We start from the raw sequence: 24,032 nt of genomic DNA on the forward strand, positions 1-24,032 counted from the left end.
CGACTCCATCAACCTCCTGACCCCACCAACACCCCGCACCCCTACCTTCTACCTTCTTCCCAAAATTCACAAACCCAATCATCCCGGCCGTCCCATTGTAGCTGGTTACCAAGCCCCCACCGAACGCATCTCTGCCTACGTAGATCAACACCTTCAACCCATTACCTGCAGTCTCCCATCCTTCATCAAAGACACCAACCACTTTCTCGAACGCCTGGAATCCCTACCCAGTCTGTTACCCCCGGAAACCATCCTTGTAACCATTGATGCCACTTCCTTATACACAAATATTCCGCATGTCCAGGGCCTCGCTGCGATGGAGCACTTCCTTTCACGCCGATCACCTGCCGCCCTACCTAAAACCTCTTTCCTCATTACCTTAGCCAGCTTCATCCTGACCCCACAACTTCTTCACTTTTGAAGGCCAGACATACCAACAATTAAAGGGAACAGCCATGGGTACCAGGATGGCCCCCTCGTATGCCAACCTATTCATGGGTCGCTTAGAGGAAGCCTTCTTGGTTACCCAGGCCTGCCAACCCGAAGTTTGGTACAGATTTATTGATGACATTTTCATGATCTGGACTCACAGTGAAGAAGAACTCCAGAATTTCCTCTCCAACCTCAACTCCTTTGGTTCCATCAGATTCACCTGGTCCCACTCCAAATCCCATGCCACTTTCCTTGACGTTGACCTCCACCTGTCCAATGGCCAGCTTCACACGTCCGTCCACATCAAACCCACCAACAAGCAACAGTACCTCCATTATGACAGCTGCCACCCGTTCCACATCAAACGGTCCCTTCCCTACAGCCTAGGTCTTCGTGGCAAACGAATCTGCTCCAGTCCGGAATCCTTGAACCACTACACCAACAACCTGAAAACAGCTTTTGCATCCCGTAACTACCCTCCCGACCTGGTACACAAGCAAATAACCAGAGCCACTTCCTCATCTCCTCAAACCCGGAACCTTCCACAGAAGAACCCCAAAAGTGCCCCACTTGTGACAGGATACTTTCCGGGACTGGATCAGATTCTGAATGTGGCTCTCCAGCAGGGATACGACTTCCTCAAATCCTGCCCTGAAATGAGATCCATCCTTCATGAAATCCTCCCCACTCCACCAAGAGTGTCTTTCCGCCGTCCACCTAACCTTCGCAACCTTTTAGTTCATCCCTATGAAATCCCCAGACCACCTTCCCTACCCTCTGGCTCCTACCCCTGTAACCGCCCCCGGTGTAAAACCTGTCCCATGCACCCTCCCACCACCACCTACTCCAGTCCTGTAACCCGGAAGGTGTACACGATCAAAGGCAGAGCCACGTGTGAAAGCACCCACGTGATTTACCAACTGACCTGCCTACACTGTGAAGCGTTCTATGTGGGAATGACCAGCAACAAACTGTCCATTCGCATGAATGGACACAGGCAGACAGTGTTTGTTGGTAATGAGGATCACCCTGTGGCTAAACATGCCTTGGTGCACGGCCAGCACATCTTGGCACAGTGTTACACCGTCCGGGTTATCTGGATACTTCCCACTAACACCAACCTGTCAGAACTCCGGAGATGGGAACTTGCCCTTCAGCATATCCTCTCTTCTCGCTATCCGCCAGGCCTCAATCTCCGCTAATTTCCAATTTCAATTTGCCGCCGCTCGTACCTCACCTGTCTTTCAACATCATCTTTGACTTTGTACATCCGCCCCGACTGACATCTCTGCCCAAACTCTTTGCCTTTACAAATGTCTGCTTGTGTCTGTGTATATGAGGATGGATATGTGTGTGTGTGCGAGTGTATACCTGTCCTTTTTTCCCTCCTTTTTTCCCCCTAGGGTGGGTCTTTCCGCACCCGGGATTGGAGTGACTCCTTACCCTCTCCCTTGGAACCCAAGTCCTTTTGTCTTTCCCTCTCCTTCCCTCTTTCCTGGCGGGGCGGCCGTTGGTTGCGAGGGCTGGATTTTGTGTGTGTGTTTGTGTTTGTCTGTGTGTCTGTCGGCCTGCCAGCGCCTTTGTTTGGTGGGTCTCATCATCTTTCTTTTTAAATATATATATATATATATATATATATATATATATATATATATATAAAATAGAGGGAAACATTCCACGTGGGAGAAATGTATTTGGGAGGAGGGATGATGGGACTTGCCCGACGGGGGCGCTGGCGGGTCGATGGACACACGGATAAACACAGACATGCACACGAGACTCTGGCTTTCGCAACCGACGGTTGCCTCGTCGGGGGGGAGGGAGGGAGAGGGAGGGACGGAAGGATTGGGTTTTGGGGGCGAGGGTGGGGAGTCGTTCCGGTCCCGGGAGCGGAGGGACTTGCCTTGGGGGGGGGAAGGGACGGGTTTGCGCTCGCACGCACACGCGTGTCCATCCGCACGTGCACGGACGCAGGCAGACATTTGTAAAGGCAAATGTCTGCTTGTGTCTGTGTGTGTGTGGATGGATGTGTGTGTGTGTGCGAGTGTGGGCCTGTCCTTTTTTCCCCCTAGGGTGGGTCTTTCCGCTCCCGGGGTTGGGGTGGCTCCTTGCCCTCGCCCTTGAAACCCAATCCTTTTGTCTTTCCTTCTCCTTCCCTCTTTCCTGACGAGGCAGCCGTTGGTTGCGAAAGCTGGATTTTGTGTGTGTGTTTGTGTTTGTCTGTGTGTCTATCGACCTGCCAGCGCCTTTGTTTGGTAGGTCTCATCATCTTTCTTTTTAAATGTATTTTTCCCACGTGGAACGTTTCCCTCTATTATATTCATATCATTAATTTGAACCCAACAATCACGTTTGTTATTGTTATTGTCACTGTTACATTTCGAGTCTTTTCTGTCATCTTATTTCCTCCTTCTGTTTTTGCCAGCAGTTTTACTTTCTTTTCACCTTCTCCTTTTTTACCGTAATCCAGTATTCAATTTTATCCCGCCGATATATACTCAATAATACGTAATAATACGTAACCCACTTCCAAACAAAAAATTTTTTTTCCGCTTTCAACACCACCGCTGCTATAAAATCCACCGTTTCCATTTCACAAACAGTTCCTTTCAGCTATTTAACAACCTTTTCGGCTAGTTTTAATATCTTTTGCTTTATTTCCATTTCCGTTTTTCTCACATCATCGATCATTTCTAGCCGCTTCCCACTGGTTTTAACGTCATTATTTCTTCATCAGACAATTGTTAGCTTCATTTCCATAATCTGTCACCACCAAACCACCCTTTTAATACATCCTCACGTAGTTTTTTCGAAATTCTCCCGTATTTCTTCACCCTTTAACGTGTTTTGGCGGCAACACAACCACCTAACCTTCATGCACATCATTTTCTACCTACACAAGTTCACCACAGGATCAACAGCCCAGCTCTAACCAACCCTTTTTCGCCTTTTTTCACACCAGATTTTTATATTTATTTTCATTTCAGCCTCGTGTTCCACTTTCCACCTTCTAGGACCATGTCACCCTCACAACACCTCCACAACGACCCCATTAAGTTTTATTTACATTCCCTCCGCAAACATGCCTTCGCCCTAGCCAGATTACACTCCCATATTTTATTTTCTCAGGCTTGTCTGACATTTGGCATCACCCCCAAAGGCCTCACACTTAAAGTTCCCATCTCTGGCTGCAACCCTTCTTTCCATCAGTCCCTATACCAGTTCCAAACTGAACAATCCATTGCCCTCACCCACCTAATCCTTCACCTGCACATCCACTCAGCCAATCAACACACCCATCAACTCCTGTCCCTAATAAAAGTCCTCAATCTTTCCTCTCCCACATCCACACCGGTTGTTCAGAGCATCCTCCTACAGGCCAACCGCAAATTAGAAAAGCATGCCACCCTCCACCTTAAAAAACTATCCAATCTCCTGGTTTCCCACCTCCGGAAAGGCAACTCACTCACCCTTCACAACCTTTCCAGCAAACCTCAACCTCCTCTCATTGCACACAAACCCAGTCTCTCCCATCTACTCAATCTCCCACTTCCAGCTCCACTCCCTCCAAAACCTCAAAATTCCAATCAACGCAATCTGGAACCACAACACCCCAATTCAGTAGTTAACCTTTCCTCCAAACCTCTCTCCCAATCCGAAACCTCTGTCCTATCCAAAGGCCTCACCTTCAGCCCCACTCCCAGATTTAACCAAACAGCCCTCGTCAAAGATTTACTGTCCTACACCCGTACTCTCTGCTGGAAATATCACTTTGCCACGAAGAAAAATGATCCTAATCCTACTCCTAATGATCCAACTCCCCAAGACACTATCCAAATTGAACCATGCCTGGAACAGTTCCGTCCTCCGTCACAGCGGGACCCACCTCCTCTTCCTCAAAATCACCCTCTCCTAACCTTCCAGGAATTTCTGACTTCCAGCCTTGCCTCTCAATCCTTCTTAAAAAACCTTAATCCTACTCCCAACATCACCACTGCTGAAGCCCAGGCTATCCGTGATCTGAAGGCTGACCGATCCATCGTCATTCTTCCGGCTGACAAGGGTTCCACAACTGTGGTACTTGATCGTCGGGAGTATGTGACTGAGGGACGGCGTCAGCTTTCAGACAACACTACTTACAAAGTTTGCCAAGGCAATCCCATTCCTGATGTCCAGGCGGAGCTTCAAGGAATCCTCAGAACCTTAGGCCCCCTACAAAACCTTTCACCCGACTCCATCAACCTCCTGACCCCACCAACACCCCGCACCCCTACCTTCTACCTTCTTCCCAAAATTCACAAACCCAATCATCCCGGCCGTCCCATTGTAGCTGGTTACCAAGCCCCCACCGAACGCATCTCTGCCTACGTAGATCAACACCTTCAACCCATTACCTGCAGTCTCCCATCCTTCATCAAAGACACCAACCACTTTCTCGAACGCCTGGAATCCCTACCCAGTCTGTTACCCCCGGAAACCATCCTTGTAACCATTGATGCCACTTCCTTATACACAAATATTCCGCATGTCCAGGGCCTCGCTGCGATGGAGCACTTCCTTTCACGCCGATCACCTGCCGCCCTACCTAAAACCTCTTTCCTCATTACCTTAGCCAGCTTCATCCTGACCCACAACTTCTTCACTTTTGAAGGCCAGACATACCAACAATTAAAGGGAACAGCCATGGGTACCAGGATGGCCCCCTTGTATGCCAACCTATTCATGGGTCGCTTAGAGGAAGCCTTCTTGGTTACCCAGGCCTGCCAACCCGAAGTTTGGTACAGATTTATTGATGACATTTTCATGATCTGGACTCACAGTGAAGAAGAACTCCAGAATTTCCTCTCCAACCTCAACTCCTTTGGTTCCATCAGATTCACCTGGTCCCACTCCAAATCCCATGCCACTTTCCTTGACGTTGACCTCCACCTGTCCAATGGCCAGCTTCACACGTCCGTCCACATCAAACCCACCAACAAGCAACAGTACCTCCATTATGACAGCTGCCACCCGTTCCACATCAAACGGTCCCTTCCCTACAGCCTAGGTCTTCGTGGCAAACGAATCTGCTCCAGTCCGGAATCCTTGAACCACTACACCAACAACCTGAAAACAGCTTTTGCATCCCGTAACTACCCTCCCGACCTGGTACACAAGCAAATAACCAGAGCCACTTCCTCATCTCCTCAAACCCGGAACCTTCCACAGAAGAACCCCAAAAGTGCCCCACTTGTGACAGGATACTTTCCGGGACTGGATCAGATTCTGAATGTGGCTCTCCAGCAGGGATACGACTTCCTCAAATCCTGCCCTGAAATGAGATCCATCCTTCATGAAATCCTCCCCACTCCACCAAGAGTGTCTTTCCGCCGTCCACCTAACCTTCGCAACCTTTTAGTTCATCCCTATGAAATCCCCAGACCACCTTCCCTACCCTCTGGCTCCTACCCCTGTAACCGCCCCCGGTGTAAAACCTGTCCCATGCACCCTCCCACCACCACCTACTCCAGTCCTGTAACCCGGAAGGTGTACACGATCAAAGGCAGAGCCACGTGTGAAAGCACCCACGTGATTTACCAACTGACCTGCCTACACTGTGAAGCGTTCTATGTGGGAATGACCAGCAACAAACTGTCCATTCGCATGAATGGACACAGGCAGACAGTGTTTGTTGGTAATGAGGATCACCCTGTGGCTAAACATGCCTTGGTGCACGGCCAGCACATCTTGGCACAGTGTTACACCGTCCGGGTTATCTGGATACTTCCCACTAACACCAACCTGTCAGAACTCCGGAGATGGGAACTTGCCCTTCAGCATATCCTCTCTTCTCGCTATCCGCCAGGCCTCAATCTCCGCTAATTTCCAATTTCAATTTGCCGCCGCTCGTACCTCACCTGTCTTTCAACATCATCTTTGACTTTGTACATCCGCCCCGACTGACATCTCTGCCCAAACTCTTTGCCTTTACAAATGTCTGCTTGTGTCTGTGTATATGAGGATGGATATGTGTGTGTGTGCGAGTGTATACCTGTCCTTTTTTCCCTCCTTTTTTCCCCCTAGGGTGGGTCTTTCCGCACCCGGGATTGGAGTGACTCCTTACCCTCTCCCTTGGAACCCAAGTCCTTTTGTCTTTCCCTCTCCTTCCCTCTTTCCTGGCGGGGCGGCCGTTGGTTGCGAGGGCTGGATTTTGTGTGTGTGTTTGTGTTTGTCTGTGTGTCTGTCGGCCTGCCAGCGCCTTTGTTTGGTGGGTCTCATCATCTTTCTTTTTAAATATATATATATATATATATATATATATATATATATATATATATATAAAATAGAGGGAAACATTCCACGTGGGAAAAATATATTTAAAAAGAGGGATGATGAGACTTGCCCGACGGGGGCGCTGGCGGGTCGATGGACACACGGATAAACACAGACATGCACACGAGACTCTGGCTTTCGCAACCGACGGTTGCCTTGTCGGGGGGGAGGGAGGGAGAGGGAGGGACGGAAGGATTGGGTTTTGGGGGCGAGGGTGGGGAGTCGTTCCGGTCCCGGGAGCGGAAGGACTTGCCTTGGGGGGGGGAAGGGACGGGTTTGCGCTCGCACGCACACGCGTGTCCATCCGCACGTGCACGGACGCAGGCAGACATTTGTAAAGGCAAATGTCTGCTTGTGTCTGTGTGTGTGTGGATGGATGTGTGTGTGTGTGCGAGTGTGGGCCTGTCCTTTTTTCCCCCTAGGGTGGGTCTTTCCGCTCCCGGGGTTGGGGTGGCTCCTTGCCCTCGCCCTTAAAACCCAATCCTTTTGTCTTTCCTTCTCCTTCCCTCTTTCCTGACGAGGCAACCGTTGGTTGCGAAAGCTAGATTTTGTGTGTATGTTTGTGTTTGTCTGTGTGTCTATCGACCTGCCAGCGCCTTTGTTTGGTAAGTCTCATCATCTTTCTTTTTAAATATATTTTTCCCACGTGGAACGTTTCCCTCTATTATATATATATATATATATATATATATATATATATATATATATATATATATATATATATAAAAACCACAACTGTAAACTGGTCCTGCAATCTCTCTTAAGCAACTGCACACAGTAGGAAATTATCTATTTGAGTGTAAAGCAAAAGTTGCAGCTGTGACAGTAAGAGAAGAATCTGGTTTATAGCCTAGGCATGTGACTTAAAGGAAAATTGTAATGTAAGTATGTAGGTAAATTGGATGCATGACAAGCTTATAAAGAGACAGCTAAGTGGAATGATGTTTGTCTTTTTTCCAATCAGTTCTGTTAACAATTTCTAAAAAGCTAGAAGGCTAAGCAAAATAAAGTGCCAATGTTTGATATTAAATTTCTGTCAATGCAAAAAGAAAAGGAAGAAAGATTATGGCCTAGTATCCCGCTAATGATAAGGGTACTAGACATAAAGCACAGGCTCAGACTTTGAAAGGAAACTGGCCATACTCTTTCTAGAGAACCTTCCCAGCATTCACCTTAACCAATTTGGGAAAATCATGAAAACCCTAAACCATGATGGCTGGATGGGGATCTGAACCACCCCTCTCCCAAATATGAACCCAGTGTGTTCCCACCGAGCCACATCTCAGTGAGTAAGGAAAACGACTGAAAGACAATCCCAATTAGTTTGTTCTTTGTGGTGCAAGTGCCAAAATTATCTACCATCTTACACAAAAGACTGCTTAATTACGGTAATATGTATGCAAAGAGTCAAGTCATATCTCTGTGGCTCGTCATACATTTTCAGTGGGCAATCCAAAATGTACACTATACTTAAAATCCGCTTCACAGGTAGATTCTAGTCTACCTCACAAAGTGAGATTAGATGTGTAATGCTTAGTGACAGCCATAGTCAGTTTTCATTCATAAAACAACTGTGAAAGGGATGTCTTTGGACAAGACTACTACGTTGTGTAGGAATGGACATAAATCTCGCTATTTTATGATTGGGACAAATATGTGACTAGTTCATCTCTCAAAATGAACCTTTCAGAGGTTGTCTGGAATGCACAGATGTCTGGAATGCTCTCAGGAAGTGGGTTGCTGCTCACAGTTCTTGTTCCAAGATGCTGTCTGGTCGGCAGTATTGGAAGAAGACTTGACATTCATTTCCTACACAACTCAGACCCAATTATTAACAGCATCACTTGTCACTGTAAGAGCTATATTGCTACTTGAGACAGCCTCATGGCGTATATTGGATTTACTTTTACAGTACAAAACTGTCATATTTCAAACATGTTTACCCACCCTGCATGCATGGACGCACACACACACACACACACACACACACACACACACACACACACACACACACACAAAAAAAAACCTCTGTTCTATCTCCCCATCGCAATCCACTCCACATTATTATACAGTGTAGCCTTTGCTTCCAATCCATTGTTCCACATTATCACACAGTGCTCACAACTTCCCATGCCAGTGATTGAACGAGGTGTGTGTGTGTGTGTGTGTGTGTGTATTTACAAAAACAAACACACAGGACTGTAGATCAGGTTGTAATTATTTTGTTACTGAATAACCTAGTCAATGAATAAAACTAAATCAAATACAAGTCACAATATGAGGAGAAAAATTTAAATTACAGACTTGAGGAGTATCAATTTCTACCTGCTTGTTACTCCAAACATGCACTGACAATCTGCATCCTTAAGCATGATACATACTATTTAGGGAAAAAACTGAATAAAACCCATTTAAGATAAGATGATCACACACGAAGATACAAGAATGAGACTGTTGCCATGGCAGTCTAACACCCTCTGAATAAAATTTACAATCACTGTCCTGAAATTGGCAATTACAATTACCTCAGAATTAAGCCATTGGTTGTCATCCTCCTTAAGGATCCTTGTGGGACTGGGCAGTGATCTTGTTGAAGACGTCTCCAAGACATCATCTGACGGAAGCAGGCCACCTGAAAATAACAACCCATGATATTAAATATGGCTAGGTAGTGAAACGGGGAGGGGGGGAATTTAGTTCTTACAGTATGCCAGTATGCCCTTATGCCCTTGTATGCAAATGACACCTGTATAGTGCAAGTATTACACAAGAAGCCACTATCACTACCTATTATTTTACAATGTTAAATGTGGTCCCAGCTATCACAAAACACAACTTTCACTGGCAATGTTGGGGGGTTGGATTGTTTTGGGGAATGAGGCCAGACAGCGAGGTCATCGGATTAGGGAAGGACGGGGAAGGAAGTCGGCCGTGCCCTTTGAAAGGAACCATCCCGGCATTTGCCTGGAGCGATTTAGGGAAATCACGGAAAACCTAAATCAGGATGGCCGGACGCGGGATTGAACCGTTGTCCTCCCGAATGCGAGTCCAGTGTTTTACCGCTGCGCCACCTCGCTTGGTCACACTGGCAATGTAGCGTATTTTTATTACTAAGTGTAAGTACAGACTGCAAAAAATGCCTCCCTATGAGAGATCAAACATTACTTCTTGTTTTTTTTTTTTTAACATAAATATTTTGTTATTGGTTTTATGTGCTACTCATTAACAGAAAACTTGCAGAGAAAAACATAGAATATAATGTCAAGCAACAGGCAAGTCAACATATAATTATTAAGCATGCAGAAAGTGAAGTATTCATGCTTTTTAGATTTTCTAGATGGAGCATAAGTAAATGAATTCTAGAACCAGTGGGAGGCACATACAAGACCAAGCCCTGATTGATATCAATGACAAATGGAGGAAGCTATCAATTGCATTTGCTGGACCAAAGATCGGGACAACAAATCAAACACACCTAATTACCTACTGCTATGACAAGAGAGAAGAATGGAACACAAAATCTTTGGATAAATTTACTTGAGTTTCTCTCCACTCCCTCCCCCTCCCCCAAATTGTATCACTGTTGCAACATAATTTGTATACTTCACTAAATCTATCTGGAGGGGGAGGGGCCCACAATTCAGTAAAAGAAATGCATTTCCCTAAATAATTATTATAAAAGCTACGTTGACTGTAGAATTTATTTATTGGCAAAAAACAAGAACTTGAACTTCTTTCAGTATTTAATTCATTTCACAACTATATAAAGATCAGAATAAAACATGGAACTGGTCAGTCTTTAAATTTCCTAGACTCAATGATTGTCAATGAGCAGCATGAGCAAAATTTTTAAATTTACAGGAAACTAGAAAATAATTCAATTTTCATAATGAATGTACTAAACAAAAGAGGAAAGGCACAGAAAAGATATGATACAAGATTATCATACATAGGTAAAGTGTCACAAAAAATTGTCAACTTATTTTCGAATACTTAAGTAAAAATATTCTCCTTTACAAACAAGACCTCCCCAAACAGGGTACAACATGTCCTTGGTTCTCGCCACTCACCTGGCCTTAATTTACATTAATTCCTTCTGTCTAAGCACTTATTAACAGTAACTACTCCTTTCTTTACTCCGTTTCAGTTTTCTACATCTCTAATTTCCTGACTTGTCTGTTTTTCGCCAAACCCCATCCACCTCTGTTACATACAATGCACTTAGCTTTTCACTCTTATTAACTCATGCACGATGTTTCAGTATAATCTCTGTCTTGCGTATTACCTGTCTTCCACCTTTAAGCTCTCAGGTTTTCGAATCTCGGCTGATGCAGCCCCCAACAATCAGCCTTTCCTTCTCATCTCATCCGGTAAGTCTCCCCCTGACCTGGGGTTCTAGGTGACACTTCTGAACTGTACTCCTTTCCCTAAACCTCTACAGTCCTTTTCATTCACCCCTCTTCCTTCCCCTTCAACTCCTCTGCTAGGAGGAGGCACCACTGGCTCCGAAAGCTTGTAAACGTTAAATCATTTTGTGTGTGTGTTTTCTGCTGCTGCCACTTGATGAGTAGAATTTTTATCTATACATTACACAAATTGCAATGTAACAGTTGCCCCGATTTCTACACTGGCAAAAAATGAAGGACCTGTCAAAGAACACACTTATGTTTTTAGACTAAATCACTGTGAAAACTCCACAATCGCTAACCACATACACCAGAACAAATACATATGGAATGGCATCCACGACAGCCTCACAGTACTTAAGTCAGAAACAAAAGGGAAGAGACTAGCCCTGTTAGAATTACTTTCAGTTTGTTCTTATTTGTACCAAAAAAAGATCTTAATCCAAGGATGATGACTATATATACAGAAAGCTATATCATTACAGAATCAAAGTAGATGTTTTTTCTTTATATTTTATGAATTTAAGTCAATCACAGCTTCAATAATATTCAAATTGCATAAAATAAAATTATGATTATTAACGCCTTGTCAAGGAAAAAAAATCAAAAGGTACTACATCAATATGTCATGAGACTTTACGACGTTTCTGCACAGTATGATTCTGCGAGCAGGAATCTTGTGCAGGTATGAAGTTCTGTCTGTGGGAACATTCAGTGACATAGTGAAGACTGGGGAGGGCAGCTAGGTCCAGTGGTAGGTTGTTTTTTTTTTTTTTTTTTTTTTTTTTTTTTTTTTTTTTTTTTTTTTTTTTTTTTTTTTTTTTGGGGGGGGGGGGGGAGGGGAGTTAAGAAAGGGCAAAATTACTACTGGATGCGTTGGCAGAATGAAGGTTGTGCAGTGCTGGAGTGGGAGCAGGGAAGGACGTAAGTGTAGGACAGCGACTAGCAAAAGTTGAGGCCAGGGGTCTTACAGGAACACAGAATATACTGCATGAAGAGTTCTGAACAGTACAGTTAGAAAAGCTTGTGTTGGTAGAGAGGGTCCAGATGGCACAGGCTGTGAAGCAGTCACTGAAATGAAGCACATTGTGTTGGGAGGCACACTCAGCAACTGAGTGGTCCAGCTGTCTCTAGGCCACAGTTTGGCAGTGGCCATTCGTGCGGACAGACAGCTTGTCAATTGTCATGTCCATGTAGAAAGCAGCACAGTGGTGGCAGTTTAGTTTGTAGATTACATGAGCGCATCCAAAGCTAGCTGAATGTTTCAGATTAAAACTTTACTTGCAGCAGTATGCCATAAATTTTATTGGGCATAAAAGAAATATGTACCATCATTTAAAGAATGGCTGCCATCTTGTACGGTCACACTCGCAACTGTTACTTCAAGTGTGAAAATCAGGACTGTGTTCTGTCTTATGCCGATACAATGGTCAAAGATGTGTTTATCATTCATACTCTGGACACAGGACTGCGTAATGATCTTATGCATTACGATAATCCCACAAAGTATGAGTGTTTACTGGTTATTCAAGTCTTTTAATAGCCTAAACAGACAGAGAAAGCATCTAACACAGAGGAACTGAGGTTTTTCAGACAGTTTTTGGAGGAGTGATACTGGCTGGAGGTAGATGGCATAGTTGAAGCTGTCTCTAACAGCACTCCAGAACAGGGACAAATCAAATTCCTTTGGACAGTTTTCTAAGTCACATCTTATGCTTAGTGCTTCATAGCTCATGGTAGACAGTCATGATGCTACAAATGCATGAAGTGTTTATACTGTCAGAAACATGATCATAAGGCAGAGGTTTGTTTACAGACATCATGCCACATCATCAAATACTCTACTTGCACCAATGATGCCAATATTATGGTGAATGGGTTTCATTCTAAGGATGACGATTTTGCAAATAATGTGTACAGTATTCTTTTTCAAGGTGGTAAAGCAGTGTTAGTGGCTATTGAACTCAATGTACTTGTAATTCTATTTCAACCTGACACTGGTTCCTCTAAAACTACCAAATGGAGCCATATATGCTTTAATTGGGTCCCCACAGTAGTTCAAAATACATGGAATGCTAACAAGTTATAGCGATCAGACAATTCAAATCAAAGGCCAAAAAATAAAAAGGTGCAGGTTCCACTTCTAGTAACACTATCAAGTACAGATGCCACCATCACTGAACTGGATCTGTTTCAAATGATTAGTTTCATGGTCTGAGATTTAGCAAATCACATACATGTCACAGATGAAGAGAGAGTGTTTTTTTTTCTTTTTTCTCCCCCCCCCCCCCCCCCTTCCTTCCATGGTAGACTCAAATACTATGAAGTGCAAATTACCTCGTGTGTCCTGACCCACTCCCTAACTTTTGTAAGGTACACCCCATTCATTATGCTTTAGGGGATGAAGTTAAACCTGATTTGGACCAGCTGGAGGAGGATGGCATCATCGAACCTATTTCCAACAATCTGTGGGCTAACCCCTTCGTCATTGTTGAGAAGCCATACAGGTATCTTTGACTATGTGAGGATATCAGGTCTACAGTTAACACAGCCTCTGTCACAGATACGTACCCCATTTCAGGGCCAGAAGGAATTTCGGTCAGGGACAATTCTTCACACACATCAATTTGACAGACATATATCTGAAATTGCCCCTCAATGCGGAGAGTGAACAGGTGGTGGCAGTCAATACGTGCTTAAAGCTTTACAAGTATAAATGACTCCCCTTTGGCATCAATTCAGCCGTAGCATTACTTCAGAGGTATCTCGAGCATCCGATTCACAAGGTTCCAGGAACCACCAATTACCTCAATGACATCATTGTCACCATAAACACTGTTAAGGATCAAATCTATAACTTGGACCAGTTACTGGACACCTTAGATCAGTCAGGCCTCCCACTGAACACGGACAAGTACTCTTTTTCACAGGAGAAAATTGGGTACCTCGGCCACATTCCATCAGTCGACGGCATCCATCCCACAACCAAACACCAAACACCTACGGGACATTGCTTGGCATCAAGCTTCCAACAACAAGAAACACTGCCGATCTGTCCTCAGACAAGTCTGACCTTACAATATGTTCTTTCTTATGGCAGTTATGATTGCAGAGCCCCTATACTAATTGCTTAGGAATGGCAAATGCTGGGATTGGTCACATGAATGTCAATGGGCATTCGAGTAACTGACAGGGACCCTCCTGGACTCCAAGTGTTTGATACACTATGACCCATGGTGGCCACAGATGTTTCAGACACTGGGACTGGGTAGATGTCAGCCTACACGGTGGGCACAGCAGGCAAGCCCACTGCATTTGAATCCAAAATGATGATTGTGGAATGTGCAGCTACTCTCAAATTGAAAAGGAAGTCCTTATTTCACCATCAAAAAATTCCATAACTATGTCTATGGTTGCAACTTTCTACTACAAACAGACCCCAAACATCTGGTAATGCATTCTTATCCAGAGACTCAGTTTCTCATTAAGACATGCAATGTCTTCAATACTGGATGTCCTTTTTCTGTTGGCCTACAACTATGAGGCTGAGTTCCCAACAGCCTCCTACAACAGTATTGCCGATCTTTTGTCACAGCTGCCAGCCTGCAGCAAAGTGCATTTTGACACACATTCAAAAGAATGTTTCAGGGTCGATGCTCTCTCCAGCCAGGCCGTGAAGCCTCCTGCTCGACACCAGTGTCAACATCTGTGTTATCACTGATGCTAGTATGGCAGATAAAGTCCTTTCGTGGGTCAAACACTTTCTGCAAAGACAATGGCCTTTGTTACAGAAGTTTTTGACTCACCTAGATCTCAGGCATTTTTGGAATCTTCAAACTGTTCTGTCACTCTACCACGAAGTCATCATCCTCCAAGCTATGGAGGGAGAAGTGCAGATCATCATTCCAGCGGCACTGCAAGTAGATACTCTTACGCTGTTGCGAAGATGCCATTGTGGGTATTGCTACGACAAAGTGAATGGTTCAGCAATATATCTACTGGAAAGGTCTGGAGAAGGATACTGAGTGCCTGCTCAGAGTCTGTGCAACCTGCAGCAAGTACCAAGCAGCACCTCCCGAGTCATATTTCACTTGAACAAAAGAATTAGAGCCCTGGAGTTAGCTCCACCTATATTACATTGGATCATTACTGGGGGACAGATTGCCTCATTCTTGAGGATACCCCACACACTAACCTTACATTGTCAGGATGAACAACTAGAACATCCCAAATGGACCTGTGTTAAACAGATTTCTGCTGTGGGCATTCTTCCTCTCGTCATCATGACGGACAATGGCACCCAGAACACGAGTCAAGAGTTTGACTCTTTTCTGCATGGCCCATGGGATCCAGCACCTCTGTAGCATGACATTTCATCCTGAATCAAACAAGATCGCTGAACACTTCGATTCGACATCCAAAGAACAAATGAAACAGGTCGCAAGTGACTAGGCATTGGAGAACATTTTACTAAAATTTCTCTGTTCTTACAGAAGCACTCCCCATAAAGATGCATCTCTGGGGGAGATGTTGCATGACTGAAAGATGAGTGTCCTCCTGTCCCTCACAGCATCGCGCCTTTAGGACAACACTGCCACCTGCAGGTTCGGCAACAGACAACAATAGTGTACAGTCAATGCCTAGGTCTCATATGCAGAGATTTGGTATAGAAAAAATGGTCCCCAGGGACAGTAGTCTGTGCTACGCAAAGTATATCATATTCATAGCAGATGCAGGCACATGTTGAAAACACATCAATCAACTCCGACCCCATGTCAAGAAGGTTCTTCCTTCCAGTAATTATAGCCCTCTCACTTACAAGTATCAATAACTTATTTTTCTTGCAGGGTGAAGGAGGAGATTCAACAGAGTAGCAGCCTCCCAGTGCTGAAGTCCTACAATTGCGTGAGCCAATGAAAGCAAAGCCTAGCAGCGTCAGTGCAGAGGCCAGAGTTGATATGGACTTCATCCAACGCCGAAGAAGAAGAGGCTTCCCCCCCCCCCCCCCCCCCCCCTCTCTCTCTCTCTCTCTCTCTCTCTCTCTCTCTCTCTCTCTCTCTCTCTCTCTCTCAGTGAGGTGAGTGTTGTGTCCCAAGTTACTACCCCTGCTGGGATGGCCTCCCCTCCCCTGTATTTATGTTTCACACAGCTCGCATTACGCAACGACAGGAGCCGTATGAGCTGCAGCGGTTTTTCGCAGATGCTGCCCACGTAGCTGAACTACTTTGCCATGTCCACGAATGCCAACCCGAGGCAATTATGACATCATTCCGCTTGGACATGCAAACAGCCAAGGAAAACATGATCTGCAGTAGCAGCAATCAATTTCATGGATTCAGTGTAGCAATCCATGTGGCAATATAATCCGTGATCCAGCAAACTGAAGGACTGTCTTCAGCGAGCAGTCTTCAGTGAGTTTTGTCTACTGTGAACAGTCACCTGCCTTTGACAAATTCCTTCAGCAGAGTTAGTTTGAAGTTAGCAACTACCATACTGAAATACTCTGTGCTGTAAACAGCCTGCAAGAATTGGAACTGCCACAGTCCATAGTGCATCAGTGTGCCTATGGACTTACGTCTCTGCACAGGTGTTTACTATTAAGTGTGACTGTCAATGATGGAAGTCAGTTCTGTCTCTACAGATTAATGATGTAACTTAAGAGTTGGGTGTTGAGACATGTCAGTTACAAAAAATAAATGCTGTTTTGCCTGGACTAATTTACCTTGTATAGCAGTTACAGAACTCTGATATCTGTGCAGTTGTTGGAATTCAACCACATCCATGGTACAATCGATATGTGATCTTAACAACTAAATGCTATAATTATGTCTTAACTTGTACATTGAGCTACCATGTATTGCCTCCTAGGTCACTTGACTTCAGTCCTACTGAATGCATATAAAACTACTCCGTGTGAGATACATGCCCATTAGGCCAAGCTCAGATAAATTTTCACAAGTTGCAGATTGCGGATAAGCATCTTAAATTAGAATGGCTACACAACACTTATGTTTCTTGAAGTCCATGACATGGCAACGTATCACAACAACCACCACCACCCTCAGAAAAAAACGGGGTCTTACCGACTGGTACACAAGTCTCGGTAATTCAACTGCTCATGAGTGAATATAAGATGTTCTGAGAATTAATTGTCAGATATTGCAAAAGCACCATGAAGATGGACAATGAATCTGTAAGCATTAGACTAAAAGGTAAAAAATTCTGAATGCAATTAAAAATGTGTGTCACGATGGTACATCACCTTCTATGTGTGTGGATTTTGAAGCTGTGGAGCTGGATGATCAGAAAGCACTCAATACATTACCAGTGCTAAAAATACATGCTCAACTGGACAAGATGGAATATACAGTGCAATTTCTAAAGTGTGCATTTTTTAAAAATTTATTTATTTAATCGTATGGCTAGGGCCCCCCGTCGGGCAGGCCATTTGCTGGGTGACGGTCTTTCAAACTGACGCCACATCGGCAACCTGCAGTCGATGAGGATGACAGGATGATGATGAGGACAGCACAACACCCAGTCCCTGGGTGGTGAAAATCCCCTGACCAGCCGGGAATCAAACCCGGGCCCAGAGGATTGACAATCTCTCACACTGACCATTCAGCTACCGGGGCGGACATTTAAATAAATACTTAAACTTCCTGGCAACTCTATTAATTGTGGTATTATAGGAAACTCCTAAGTAACTGCCTTAAATAAAAGTATAATCAAATAAAGTTAAAAGAAGTAAGTTACAAACTGCACACTGGGTAATCTGAAATGTCGTCCTGCCTCATCTCAGTACCTTCTTCACGAGGTGTCCTGCTTATACAAAGAAACTGGTACAACTGCCTAATATCATGTAGGGCCCCCACGAGCAGGTATAAGTGCCCTAATATGACATGGCACAGTTCAAATGGCTCTGAGCACTATGGGACTTAACTTCTCAGGTCATCAGTCCCCTAGAACTTAGAACTACTTAAATCTAACTAACCTAAGGACATCACACACATCCATGCCCGAGGCAGGATTCGAACCTGGGACCATAGCGGTCGCGCGGTTCCAGACTGTAGTGCCTAGAACTGCTCGGCCACTCCCCCGGCGACATGGCATCGACTCAAATAATGTTTGAAGTAGTGCTGGAGAGAATTGACACCATGAACCCTGCAGGGCTGTTCACAAATCCATAAGAGTACGAGGGGGTGGAGATCTCTTCTGAACAGCTTGCTGCAAGGCATCCCAGACATGCTGAATAATTTTCATGTCTGGGGAGTTTGGTGGCCGCAGAAGTGTTCAAACCCAGAAGATTCTTCCTGGAGTCACTCTGTAGCAATTCAGGATGTGTGGGGCGTCACATTGTCCTGTTGGAATTGCCCCAGTCCATTGGAATGCACAATGGACAAGAATGGATGCAAGTGATCCGACAGAATCCTTACCTACGTGTCACCTGTCAGAATCGTATCTAGGTGTGTCAGGGGTCTCATATCACTCCAACTGCACATGCCCCACACCATTACAGAGCCTTCACCAGGTTTAACAGTCTCCTGCTAATATGGGCTCATGACGTTGTCTCCATACCCTACACATCCATAAAATCTGAAACAAGACTCGCCAGACCAGGCAATACGTTTCGAGTCCAATGTCGGTGTTGATGGGCCCAGGAAAGGCATAAAGTTTGTGTTGTGCAGTCATCAAGGGTACATGAGTGGGCCTTCAGGTCCAAAAGCCCATATTGATGATGTTTCATTGAATGGTTCACACGCTGACACTTGTTGATGGCCCAGCACTGAAATCTACAACAATTTGCAGAAGGGTTGTACTTCTCTCAAGGTGAACGATGCTCGAGTCATCACTGAACCCTTTCTTGCAGGATCTTTTTCCGGTCACAGCAATGTCGAAGCTTTGTTATTTTTCCGGATTCCAGATATTCGTGGTACACTCGTGGAATGGTCGTATGGGGAAATCCCCATTGCATCACTACCTCAGAGATGCTGTGTCCCATCGACCACGTGCCGACTGTAACACCATCGATAACCTGCCATTGTAGCAGCAACCTAACAACTGTACCAGATACTTCTTGTATTATATAGGTGTTGCCGACCCCAGTACTGTACTTTGACTGTTTACATATCTCTGTATTTGAATACGCATATCTATACCAGTGTATCAGGGGCTGTCTAAAAAGTATTCAACCTTTGACCAGAAAAAATAATTCGAATACCTGACGGGGTTGGGACCCCAATCCCCTTCAAAGTAGGCCCCTTGTGCTTGCACACACTTAGCCCACTGATCCTTCCACTGCTGGAAACACCTCTGGAAGTCTTTTGGATTAGTGTTCAGCTCCGTCGTCGGGTTCTGCATTATCTCTTCTCTACTCTCAAAACGGGATCCTTTCAGTGGCATCTTTAATTTTGGAAACAACCAGTAGTCACAAGGAGCATGTGTGGAGAGTAGGGAGGTTGGCGAATGGCTGTAATTCCAGTTTGGCCCGTAAATTTTGGATCAAGTGGGATGAATGTGCAGGGGCATTGTTATGATGCAGTTGCCACTTTTTCGCTGTCCACACGTCTGGTCTTCTGCTCTGAACGGCGTTACAGAGTCGCCAGAGAAAATCTTGATAATAGTCCTTTGTCACAGTTTGTCCTTCTGGTGCATATTCATGATGCACAATTCCAAGGACATCAAAGAAGACAGTCAGCACCACCTTCATTTTGCTTTGCACTTGTCGCATTTTTTTTGGCCTTGGAGACTCAGCATGCTTCCGTTGCGACGACTGTCCTTTTGTTTCTAGGTCGTGCCCATACACTCATCTCCAGTTATTGTGGTGTTCAGCAACCCAGGATCAGTGTTGGTGGTGTCCAGAAGGTCCTGTGAAACGTCAAAATGGAGGTCTTTTTGTTCCAGCAACAACAACTTTGGCCATGAATTTTGCAGCCACTAGGTGCATGTTCAAATTATCGCGCAAAATTGCGTGTGCAGAATCTTTACTCACTCCAACCTCAAGGGCGATGTTCCGCATGGTCAAACAACAATCTGCCATCATCAAGTTTTGCACCCTCTCAACAACAGCTGCACTCCGAGCAGTTTGGGGCCTGCCAGAATGCTGGTCACTCTCCGCTGATGCGCGGCTATTTCTGAGTCGGTTGAAGCACTCCTTACTTTGTGTTGCACCCATTGCATCTTCTCCAAACACCTGCTGAATCTTATGAATTGTTTATCTTTGAGAATCACCAAGCTTTTGACAAAATTTGATGCAGTAGCTTTGCTCAACACGTTCAGTCATCTTGAGAGAATCGGTAATCTGACGCACATTTTGTGCAGTACCTCACTCAACGACTGACAGGCAGCAACTGACGCGCTGGAAGACAGGGACAAAATTCATGCATGCGCATAAAGGTCTCTTCCTTTACTGTGTACAGTGGCGTCGCGCTATCGTCTCTATTTCGTGCAGGAAAATCAAAGGTCAGATACTTTTTAGACAGACCTTGTATAACCATATCATGGTAAAAAAAAAAATTATCTTCAGCTCAACCACATCAGTTTTGCTATTCTTACATGGATTATAATGTCCACTAGATCACAGGATGCAGATATCAGTCAGAGTTTTACAACTGAGAAAACCATTTTGCTCTGTAAAACACAGTAAACAGTGACAAATGAAAACTATGCCAGACTGGGATTTGCTGCTCGCAATAAACTAATATAGTTTATGGCATATTAATGTCAGTGATACATCCACCCACATGCCTGTAAAATTGTAATGAGTGTACAAAATTGATATATAAAAGACTATAAATTATTAATTCACCAGCAAATCAGTAATACAAGGTGCAAATCAATGCTCTATTATGGATCCTTTTTGCTCCCATACACACATTAATGACACCCCATGGCTTCCATGTAGTAAGCTATGCAAACGACACCACAATCTTATTCTGTGGCAGAGAGAATAAATGGTTGGAGTCTATTGTGCTAATGATGTAACAGGAATAACGCAACATATGAATGATCAGAGCCTCAATATGAATGCTAATAATCTGCACTACTGATATTTAACACTGTCAACTCCTACAAATGAAATGTATGCTGTACTTGATGGACTATAAAAAATATGTTTAACTCGTCAAAAATCTTCTATGGGTGAACCATATTACTATTGAATCTGGGGAGAATCAACAGTGGTTTATACCTCCTTAGGAAGCAGTCAAACACCATCACTAACCAAATAACTGGCTACACACGACAAAAAATATTGCTAGTACAGTAAAAGACAAGAAGGATCATGCATAAACTGGACTATAAAAAAAAATATTGTGAAGCTTTAGGACACCCTCAAACATTAATACCTTCTGTATGTCAAGAAATTAAATCAAATAATTGATATGCTGCAGAATACTACAACAGCTGTACCAAATACACACAACCAAATTCAAAATGACTGAACAATACTCTTCTATGGGGTGTTTTACTATCATACTAATTTCAGGGATGCTAGACAAGGGAAAATGTATCAGTTTGTCTAGAAGAATAGAGTATAAAGCTACAAAACCAGTGGAACAAAACAAATGCACAGTAAATGGCATGATGTGAACATTGGACATGGTCAATTCTGATATAAGGGTTTGTGGGGCTGCAATTTATACTTACAAGTTGAAATGTACAGTCAACCAGGCCTAGTGAAATGGGGATTTACTGGTTACTGAATTAGCAAAACATTACTTTTTCCAAGTATGAAGAAATAAAAGGAAAATATACAGTTGCTAAAAGACTGTATTGTGCCACGCATCCACATAAGAGACATTCAGTGAATACCATGTTCCACAACCTGTTCCAGTGGTTAAAAGAGATGGGACAAGTGGTAGTACAATAAAACCACCAAGAGGGATAATAAACTACACGCGTATCTTAGAAGAAGCAGTGCTTACTCACATAGATGCTCAGTATGACATCAACACTCAATCAGTGGCATGCAAAGTGTACAGAATGCTAAGCACTACATGAGAAGGTATGTGAGAGTAGCAGCTATACCATGACCACTAACAGACACTGCAAGTTTTAACTCCTACTGACTTCACACCACTCATGTACCGATTCAGTGGGTGCTGCAGTGTTGTACTATTGATCCATGGCTTCCTGTGTGTGTAGTTCTCTCAGATGTAACATGTTTTACCAGAGATGAAATGCTCAGTACTAGTAACATCCATAAATGGATTGTTGAGAATCCACATGTTATAGTTGTGAAAAACCATCAATACAGGTTTGCAGTGAGACTGTTGGTGGTTGAAGTGAAACATTACTTAAAATGCCAGTATCTGTCACGTCCTAGATCAACTGCAGTATAGATTGCTTTCCTTAGTGCTACTTCTTTTTGTAAGTGTTTAATGTTGGCATCAATTCATGACCAGTAGCATAATATCCCAAGCACAAGCACGCATTAAATTTGTTGATCAAGAAATATAAGACTTTAGAACCTATTATTAACTGTTATTACGATATATAAAAATAAATAGGCACCGATACACTAGGAATAAACACTTATACACAACCGACTCAACAAGCATTTGTCTTACATATATTCTCTTTCTGAACTTATCACAAACTGCTGTTTCTGACAGATCTCTCCTCCTCCTCAAGAAATGAAAACATGTATTCCATCACAATGTTAGTTATCTAATGTTTTTACAGATTTTCAAATAAGAAATTTAAATGTTTTCCTTTATGTAGCACTTTCATACTGTGCATAAACTCAACAATACATTGTACTATTGGGGACACAATGGTTATGAGACTGTTTGACAATAGACAAAAATTTTAGTATTAATTCAAAAAGAATTATAAAAATAAATATATTAGAGCATAATACCGTAGTTAATCATTACTTGAAACTTACCTCCAAAGCCAGTGGGTGCAGTGGGATCACACTCATCAGAAAATCCATTAGGTAATGCAGTAGTAGTTGGTGACAACTGGTGATCATTCTTTGCTATGTCAATACCATCTGCAATTGTTATAAGAGGTGATGATGAAGAAACAGGTGCTGGTGTTGGAGGTGGTGTTGAGAGATCAAGACTCAACAGACCTGACAAATCATCTGTGTTTGGAGTGGGCTCTGCTGACAGAACTGTAGGTTCCACAGGGAGGGCTGCACACATGTCTGCTGAGGAAAGTGTTTAATACATATGACACACCCAAAGGAAATACATATTTTTCTTTCAACAAAACAAGTTCAAAATTAATGGATTGGTTGCATATTTTATTTTGTGTGAGGTGCGTGAGAAAAATGAGACTGACAACACTGTGAGGGATCTGGCAACACTGTGTTGTTCTGTTTGTGTAGACTGGTGTGTTCATCCCTTCCAAATGTTCAGACCAAGTTTCATCTTCGTAAAGCCATCACATGAGAGCACCAATAGTGACGTTGTCTCTTTGTTGTGTGTTACGAAAATGAAACAGCAGAATTTAGAGCAATGTTATGCAATCTAGTTTTGTGTTAAACTTGGGGTATCTGTAAGAGTGATTTTTGAAAAGGTGAAACAGGCGTATGGGGAACGTACTTTATCAAGAACACGAGTTTTTCGATGTCATGTTGAAGATGAACCCTGAATGGAGAGACCAACTTAAAAACCAATGAAAACATCGAATGTGTACTCTTGTCGGATGAGACTGACAATTAACAATAAAGATATAGGTTACATGTTAAACTGAAACACTTTCACCGTACACCAAATTTTGACAAAAGATTTGCATATGCAAAATTTCTGTGGCAAAATGGTGCCAAAAAACTTCACAACTGAGCAGAATTGCAATCAAAGAAACGTGCATTAATCATCTTGAGAGGTAACGAATCCTGCATTTTTGAAAAATGCTCAAATGTGTGTGAAA

The 24,032-nt window shown here is 43.7% G+C and overlaps 1 protein-coding gene across 7 annotated transcripts in view; it reads right to left on the reverse strand.

The window, feature by feature from the left end:
* Nucleotides 1-24,032, reverse strand: part of LOC126095087 (protein cramped) — a 235,935-nt gene that overhangs the window by 65,408 nt on the left and 146,495 nt on the right. Inside the window, exons 13-14 of one of the 7 annotated variants that reach the window (XM_049909778.1) lie at nucleotides 23,041-23,304; nucleotides 9,270-9,376 (exon numbers count right to left, since the gene is read on the reverse strand). The exons of 5 other annotated variants lie outside the window; for them this stretch is intronic. In XM_049909778.1, coding sequence (XP_049765735.1) covers nucleotides 9,270-9,376; nucleotides 23,041-23,304 — 371 coding nt within the window. Of the gene's footprint in view, nucleotides 1-9,269; nucleotides 9,377-23,040; nucleotides 23,308-24,032 lie in introns of all 7 variants that reach the window. One more of the 7 variants, XM_049909775.1, reaches the window with a different exon arrangement.

This window comes from Schistocerca cancellata, chromosome 8, assembly GCF_023864275.1.
Source record: "Schistocerca cancellata isolate TAMUIC-IGC-003103 chromosome 8, iqSchCanc2.1, whole genome shotgun sequence".
Classification (NCBI taxonomy): domain Eukaryota; kingdom Metazoa; phylum Arthropoda; class Insecta; order Orthoptera; family Acrididae; genus Schistocerca; species Schistocerca cancellata.